The 8,649-nt window shown below is 32.3% G+C and overlaps 1 protein-coding gene and 1 pseudogene across 1 annotated transcript; both read left to right on the top strand.

Annotated features, from left to right (window-relative positions):
• The first annotated feature begins 1,575 nt into the window (after positions 1 to 1,575).
• On the top strand, positions 1,576 to 2,248 carry LOC131638117 (agamous-like MADS-box protein AGL62; annotated as a pseudogene).
• A 2,136-nt stretch (positions 2,249 to 4,384) lies between these two features.
• On the top strand, positions 4,385 to 7,099 carry LOC131638116 (uncharacterized). The gene is made up of 4 exons (XM_058908666.1): positions 4,385 to 4,646; positions 5,846 to 6,043; positions 6,205 to 6,259; positions 6,544 to 7,099. Exons 1-4 carry the CDS (start codon positions 4,385 to 4,387, stop codon positions 7,097 to 7,099), a joined length of 1,071 nt encoding a protein of 356 aa, XP_058764649.1.
• The last annotated feature ends 1,550 nt before the right edge of the window (positions 7,100 to 8,649 follow it).

The following is an 8,649-nucleotide window of genomic DNA, read 5'->3' as shown; positions in this document are numbered from 1 at the left end:
TCATTGAAAAGAGAGTGACAGAATATATATACTACTAGTATTTTCAAACAATTAATATTATAAATAATTTAATTCTTTGTATTTTGATAAGAATTACATGCAAGTAATTTGAAACTAGATAAGAAATGACAAACAATATTTGTTATATTTTTAAAGAAATTCTAATATTAATTTGTGAAATGCTTAACACAAAATAAATATAAAAAAAATATAAATTTTAAAATATATTTCACATTTTTGCAGCGCATTATATTTTAAAATCTCTTTTTTTTGTTAGTGTAACAATCGGGGAGGGTCGAGTCGGGAGCATTGTTAATTTCCGGGATATTCTGCTTGAGCAACACACCTTTGTGGGAGACACACCACTTCTCCACCTAAAACATTAAGATGATAGGTGAGTGGGTTCTCTCATTTATAAATGCTTAAGTCATCACATGCATTTCCAATGTGGGACTATTATCCACACTCACACTTGTATTTATTCTCAACACTCCCCCTCAAGTGTGAGTCCACAATGCTCCCCCTCAAGTGGAAAATCTTCTTCCACTTGTATCGTCGATGGACACACGGGACACTCTACGCACATGCAGAAAACATACCAACGATCATGTGGAGATACTTTCGATACAAGTAAGCTGGTCCCTTTCTCGAACCAAAGGCTCTGATACGATTTGTTAGCGCAACAATCGGGGGAGGGTCGAGTCGGGAGCATTGTTAATTTCTGAGACATTCCGCTTGAGCGACACACAACGACCATGTGGATATACTTTTGATACAAGTAACCGGTCCCTTTCTCAAACCAAAGGCTCTGATACCATTTGTTAGCGCAACAATCGGGGAAGGATCGAGTTGGAAGCATTGTTAATTTTCGGGACATTCCGCTCGAGCGACACACCTTTGTGGGAGACACACCACTTATTTGTTAGCGCAACAATCGGGGGAGGATCGAGTTCGGGAACATTGTTACTTTCTGAGACATTCCGCTTGAGCAATACACCTTTGTGGGAGACACACCACTTCTCCACCTAAAACCTTAAGGTGATAGGTGAGTGGATTCTCCCACTTATATATGCTCAAGTCACCACATGCATATCCAATGTCGGACTATTATCCACACTCACACTTGCATTATTCTCAACACCCCCCTCAAGTGTGAGTCTATAATGCTCCCCCTCCATGTAGAAACTTCTCTTCCACATACACTTGTATCCGTTGTTAGCGCAACAATCGGGGGAGGGTCGAGTCGGGAGCATTGTTAATTTCCGGGACATTCCGCTTGAGCAACACACCTTTGTGGGAGATTCACCACTTCTCCACCTAAAAATTTAAGGTGATAGATGAGTGGGTTCTCCCACTTATATATGCTCAAGTTACCACATGCATTTCCAATGTGGGACTTTTATCCACACTCACACTTATATTTATTCTCAACATTTTTCCACGCATTATCTTCAATAATATCAGGTGATCAATATAATAATTTTACCATTGTTAATAAAATAAAAAATAAACTGTGATAGTTATATTTGTTTTGATATTAAAAATTAAATGATTTTAATATATTAAATTTCAACCTTGTCAACTGAAAGGAAAGGCCATGGTCGCAAAAAGATTGAGATGAAAAAGATGAGCAATGAGAGCAACATGCGAGTGTCTTTCTCGAAGCGTCGTAGTGGGTTCTTCAAGAAAGCCAGTGAATTTTGCACACGTTGTGATGCAAATGTTGCTCTTGTCGTATTCTCACCTGGTGAGAAGGTGTTTTCCTTTGGTCATCCACATGTCGGTAAGGTCATAGATTGTTATCTATCACGCGTTCCATTGCAAAATAATGGCACCATGCAATTCATCGAGGCTCGTCATAGTGCCATTGTGCGTGAGCTCAATTATCAACTAACTCAAATCAACGATACGTTGGACATTGAAAAGAAGTGTGGTAATGAGCTGAGCCATTTACGTAAGGAAATCGAGGCTTAGTTTTGGTGGGCTTGTTCTATTGATAGGATGAATAGGACTCAACTTCAAAAAGGCTTTGGAAGAATTTAAAAAACTTGTTGCACAACATGCTGATAGGCTTGAAGTTCAGGGTGCACCTACCCAAACTACTCCAACTCTCCATCATCATTGAAATCCTCAACAAGCTCAAATACTTCAACCACAATTTTTTCAAAACCCTATGATACAACCTTATTTGTTTGGTTTTAATAATATGGGTGGAAATGGCGGATATGAAACCTCTAGATTCTTTTGATTTGATGGTTTAGATTCTCCTTATGATGTCCTTATGAATATTTATTTTTCATGTTGTTTTAATTATTTTCAATTAAAGCACACAGGTTTAACTAGTTTGATTTATGAGACTTGGTTAGGACTGAATCTTTAGTTTCATGTTGTATTATGTATTTGTTGAAATAAGGGGCATCTTATTTATTTATATATTACTATTCCTTCAAAAATTAATTAATCTTTTAAAGTTCAATGAATCAATTTTATTCTTCATCCGTTTTAATCATTGGTATGGCGTTATAAAATTGCAATCGAGTGTAAAAAAAGATGATGACTTGAGATGAATAGTTTTTTCTGATCCGTAAGAAATGTATCTCTCTTAAAACTTAATAATTTAACTCAAGCCGTCTAAAAATACTTCAAGACATAAACATGTACCATTTAAACTACTCTGGGAGGATATTGCTTTGTTGATGAATATTCGTTTTCCTGAGATTTATCAAAGTCCTTTTTGAGATTTTTGTGGTGCTCATTGCCTTTGGTTTTTTGTTTAGCGGATTTTTCATGCACTTCTTGAATTAATTTGTTCGATCCTTATATTTCTTGTACTACTAACCACTTCTATTTATATAATTATTTGCCTTCCAAAAAAATATAATTGATTGTCTACTACAAGAAAATATGGAATTTGTTGGGTGTTAAACACCTCCCAACATCAAATAAAAAAAAAAATTCAACTTAATACGTTGATCACGTCATATGTAATGGAAGGAGTTTCAAAATTTTGAAAAGCTAAGTTGCAGGGAGTGAAACACCTTGCAACTCTTTTTTAAAAAAGTTAAAATATTTTGAGAGGAATTAAGACATAGAGAGTTATTGAATGTCAGGGTGTAGAGGACCGTTCTGGTCACTTTTTAAGTTGTAGAGTTGTGAGGTGAATATCACATTACAAGTCACAACCAGTGGCGGAGTCAGGAATTTTAGACAGCCTGGGCAAAAACTTTACACCATTGATTATTCATCTGTTTTAATTTTTACACCTTATTTTTACTAATTTTGTCCCTAATCATGCCCTTGATTTTGTCTAAAAATCGACTGTTAAATTGAGGGAGTACAAAGAAAATAGGGGTTTAGCCCGGGCGGGCCTCTGGTCACAACCATTAAAATTGTGAGGTGATTTACACAGTTGCGAGGAGAAGATCACAACGCAAGCATAAACTTCACACACATGCATGCACGCAACACACATAATTTCATACGATCGCTTATACTCATTCATTTTTTATCGATTCCTTTAAAATCTTTGACAAAATTTAATCCAAATTGATTGAAACCCTTATTCCTTTCAAGACCTGAGCATTTGATCCGAATTTTGTGCAATATTATCTCAAAGTTTGTTTTTCTCTTCAGTTTAAGTAAGGTACACATTTTTTTTCTTTATACGCTCTGGTTCATAGCTTTGACCAAATATTGTTCCTACCGAGAATCGAACTCGGTATTCCCTGAATCTTCGTCTCCAATAAGGTACACATTTCTAATTTAATGTTTTTGTCATCTATATTCGATTATGGTAGATGATTTAAAAAAATTGTTTGCTGTTATTTGTTTGTGGTGGTTGTTTGTTTTCTCTAAATATTTTTATTCTTATAAAATAAAACAAAATATTTGTTTTAATATATTTAAATAAATGTTTGTGGTGGCTTTTTATTTTTTATATAAAATAATACAAAATAAAAGGATGCTAATACATATATATATATATATATATATATATATATATATATATATATATATATATATATATATTAATAAATTGATGTTAATTTTTTGTTTTGTTTATTATAATAAAACATAGTAAAATATTTAAAACATCCAACCCTTGGGTTTTGATGATTATAGGCGGATTTGTTTGGTGGGATGTGTGTATAAAGCTATATCTAAACATTTGACTTCAAGATTAAAGAAGGTGTTGAACTCGGTTGTTTCCAATTGTCAAAGTGCCTTTGTTCCGGGTAGACAATTATTGGACGAAGTTTTGGTTGCTAACGAGGTTGTGGATATGGCGAAGAAGGAAGGGAATAATTGTTTACTTTTTAAGGTGGATATTGAGAAAGCTTATGATAACATTTGATGGGATTTCCTTAAATTCATGTTGAGAAAGATGGGGTTTGGGGCTACTTGGATGAAGTGGATGGAGGCCTTGATCTTTTCGAGAAAAATGTCGGTGCTGCTGAATGGTAGTCCTACGAAGGAGTTTGCGATTGAGAAAGGTTTAAGGCAAGGTGACCCGTTATCGCCGTTTCTCTTTGTTATTGTAGTGGAGGGTTTGAAGAGTTTGGTTAGTAAGGCGGTGGAGATCGGTGAGTATGTTGGTTTCAATATAAGGAGAGCTTATAGTGTGGATATCTTACAATTTGCGGATGGTACAAGCTAAATCCTTTTACATTGATATTCCTTAGCGCTCAAAAATCACATAAACTTTCATAAATATGCATGTCCAAACTTATATATGCATGGCATAAGTTTCCATATACCAAAAACATGCATTTTCACTCCTTATGTTGAGGTAACCGGTTACCAACATTCATGTAACCGGTTACTGAAACTATGAAAAGTATTCCCACTGGTTTTTGTATGGGTAACCGATTACCCTTGTTTCAGTAATCGGTTACTGAGTTATAAATTTCAAAAATTGTGAACGTTGGGAGTGGGTAACCGATTACCCTACTTTTGGTAACCAATTACCTACTGAACCAGTGCCTTGTTTCACTTTGCTTCATTTTCAAACGTGAATATCTTTTCAAACCTTAGACATTGCATTGTTTGATCATTTTATACTCTTTCTAAAGGGTGTAAATACCTATATAAATACCATAACCTTCATATTTAATCTCACCTCTTTCATTACAATTTACCACGTTTTTTGTCATACATTTTCATGCAAGTGTTTCATACTTGAACTTTCATTGAAACTTTTTCTGCACATTGTTAGAAAAGTTTCTCATTCATACATAAACACTTGAGCACTATTATATCATTGTAAATTGTCTTGCTTGAAAGAGAAGATCAATCCTAGTGATTGATATATGTTTATCAACATTACTATTCAAATATATCTGGTTATTATTGACTTGCTATCCAGGATTGTTGGAAGAAAGGGTTGTTGATTAGTGAGAGGATTGTTCTCATAATCAAGTTAGTAAATCCAAGAGGATTGTTCTTGGTGGTTGAAATCTTGTTGTCCAGGATTGTTGGAAACAAGTGAGTCATTAAGGGAGGATTGTTCTCTTAGTGTACTTAGTGAAAATCCAAGAGGATTATTTTTGGTGTTTGGTTTGTCTTGTGTAAGTCACAAACAATAGTAAAATCTATTTCATGTTGAAAGGGGACTGGAGTACTCTCGGATTGTGAGGGGAACCAGTATACATCATTGTGTTCTTTACTTTTATGCATTTACCGCTTTCACAAATCATAACCAGAAAAGAAAGTAACACGTTTCTAAACTCTTGCACCAAACCAGAAAAATAAGAACAACAAGTATTCAAAAACCGGATAAATCTTCAAAGTCCTAATTCACCCCCCTCTTAGGCGCACTCTTGAACTTACAATACTTTATTGATAGGTGATGGGAGTTGGAAGCAAGTTTGGGCTGTCAAGCCAATTTTAAGAGATTTTGAGATTGTTTTGGGTCTTGGGATCAACTACCACAAAAGTAAACTTATTGGTATCAACGTTAGTGATAATTTCTTGGATATTGCTTCTAACTTTTTGTCTTGTAGGAGGGAGGAAAATCATTTTACTTTCCTTGGTATTCCTATAGGTATTAATCCTAGAAGGATATCATCTTGGAATGTGATTTTGAATAAAATTAAGTCTCGGCTTTTGGATTGGAAGGCTCGGTTATTAAGTTTTGGTGGTAGGCTAACTCTCCTAAAATCCGTTCTTTGTAGCCTTTTGATTTTCATGCTTTCTTTTTATAAGGCGCCCAAAAAGGTTTCTTTGGGGCGGATCGAGTGAAGGAAGGAAAATTATTTGGGTTAGTTGGAGGAATATTTGTTTACCTATTGAGAAGGGTGGCCTTGGGTTGCGAAGGATCCGAGATTTCAATTATGCTCTTCTTCATAAATGGCGTTGGAGAATTCTAGGTGGTTCGGAAGCATTATGATATAAAGTGTTGAAAGCTATATATGGAGATATTAATCTTCATGTGGTTTCTTATGATGGCAATAATTATAAGAGGATTTCGAAATCTTCTTGGTGAATGGATATTTTTCTATTGGAAAATAGCTACAACGAAAACTTGTTTGTTGATAATTGTAGATTTATTATCGGTAACGGTTTCAACACTTCTTTTTGGCAATCGCGTTGGATGGATAATAATTGTTTGATGGATTTATTTTCGGTGGCGTATAATCTTTTAGAGTTGAAGTATATGGCGGTAGCGGGTATGGGCAGTTGGATCAATGACGTTTGGGTTAGGGTGGACTTTGGCATTCGGTGGTTTAGCAGCCCGACAGCTGTTTCTGTTGTGCAGCGGCTGCATCAGTTTTTGTGTACTGTGCAGCCCGTGTTTTCGGCTAGGGACATTGTTGCTTGGCTTCCGGATCCGGACAACTGGTTTTCAGTTAGGAGATGCTATGCTATTTCAGATAAATTTCATGTTCCTATGGATCTAGAGAAGGAGTTCTCTAAAGTCTTTAAACTTATATGGAACTTAGATGTGCCTCAAAAGATTACGTCATTTGATTGGAAATGTTTTATCAATAGAATGCCTACAAGGGATCTTCTCCTCTTGAGAGGTATTTCTTTCCTTTCTTCTATTGGTTGTGTTTTTTTGCGGATTGGAGAGGGAATCTTTGACACATATTTTGTTTAATTGTGGGGTCTCCACTTTAATTTGGAAGGAGGTGGCTTCTTGGCTTGGTTTTATTGATTATGAATTTGTTTGTATCTTAAGTCGTTTTTTGAGTTGGTATAGATTTTGTAAATTTAAAAAGGTTAATTATGGTAGAGAAGGGACCATTTGGTTGACTACTTGTTGGTCTATTTGGAAGCTTAGGAACGGGATCATCTTTTGGAACAATTCTTGGAACGTTTTCGATAGCGTTTGGAGTATTAAGGCGCTTATTTAGCGGTGGTCGTTTATTGAGAAAATTACTCGTACCAACTACAACTTCTATGAGTTTAGAAAATTTCTATATTATATCTTTTCTAGGTTATATTTGGTGACTAATTTTTTTCGGTTAGAGCTTAGCCTCGCCCCTTTTGTAATCTCGTGCTAGAACTTTTGGTTCTATTTATATTATCTTGATTACAAAAAAAAAAAAATTATTTAAAACATAATTAAAACAAAATTTCAATTAATTTAATATATTATATGATAATAACTAAATAATATTTTATTTAAAATTATAAATTATAAATATTAACAGCATTTATGTTTTATTTAAGTAAATAATAATAAAATATTAAAACCAAATAAAGACAAATAAAATAAATTCATAGAAAAAGAATTTAATATTACTTTTACATAAACAAATAAAAAATATAATAAGGATATATGAAATAGATACATTAAAATATTATTCTTGTAAGTGTATATCTAACATTGAATAATAAATAAAATAGAATTTTTATTTTACTTAAGTAAAACAGATTTTAATATTATTTAATACTATATTTAAAAATTGAAATTAAAAAGGATTAATATATTTTATTTGTTTAATTATTTTATTTTATGTTTTATATGTTAAACACAATTATAAACATACTTAAAAAAATTATATTTTATTTGATATTGTTTTATATTTTATATTTTAATTTATATTTTAAAAACAGAAGTAAAATATATTATATATTAAAGTAATATTATTTATAAATTAAATGTTATAAAAATTAAAAAAAAGTGTAATGACATATTTTGTTTGTTAAAAAATTTTCAATAAATTTTTCTAAAAAACATAACAAATAAAATAAAAATAATATTTTTTAATTTTAACATACTTATTTTTTATTAATTTTTAATAACATATATTGTTTTCAAACATATTTTTATTAAAACATATTTAATGTATTTTGTAAATTGCTCTTTATAACTGATTTAAAAAAATTAATTTATTAAATAAACATTTAAGTAAAATTAATAAAATAAATTTGGTATTTTTAGTTTAAAACAACTAGTTTGTGTGTAGTTAATAAATAAGTATGTAGTTAAAGTATTAGTATTAAATTTTTGTTAAATAATCATGAATAATTCATATTATTTTTGTAATTTGTTAGTTAGTGTTTATTATATGATAGTTATTTGATATAATTGACCAAAATCCTCTAATTGGTTAATTGATTAAAACCTCTTTGTGAATAGAATGGCAACGATGTTGTAAACCTACATTATGGAATATTATCAGTACTATCATAGTTAAATGT

The sequence above is a fragment of the Vicia villosa genome, unplaced genomic scaffold, assembly GCF_029867415.1.
Source record: "Vicia villosa cultivar HV-30 ecotype Madison, WI unplaced genomic scaffold, Vvil1.0 ctg.002178F_1_1, whole genome shotgun sequence".
Taxonomy (NCBI): Eukaryota; Viridiplantae; Streptophyta; class Magnoliopsida; order Fabales; family Fabaceae; genus Vicia; species Vicia villosa.
Note: the sequence above shows the minus strand (reverse complement) of the source record. Positions and strands in the feature narration are given on the sequence as shown.

What these genes read in the sequence shown, in the direction of transcription:
- LOC131638116 (XM_058908666.1), top strand. Translation starts at nt 4,385, where the DNA reads ATGGGGTTTGGGGCTACTTGGATGAAGTGGATGGAGGCCTTGATCTTT. An exon ending in TATCTTACAATTTGCGGATG is followed by an intron (nt 4,647 to 5,845) that starts GTACAAGCTAAA and finishes CTTTATTGATAG; the next exon opens with GTGATGGGAGTTGGAAGCAA. An exon ending in TTTCCTTGGTATTCCTATAG is followed by an intron (nt 6,044 to 6,204) that starts GTATTAATCCTA and finishes TCTTTTTATAAG; the next exon opens with GCGCCCAAAAAGGTTTCTTT.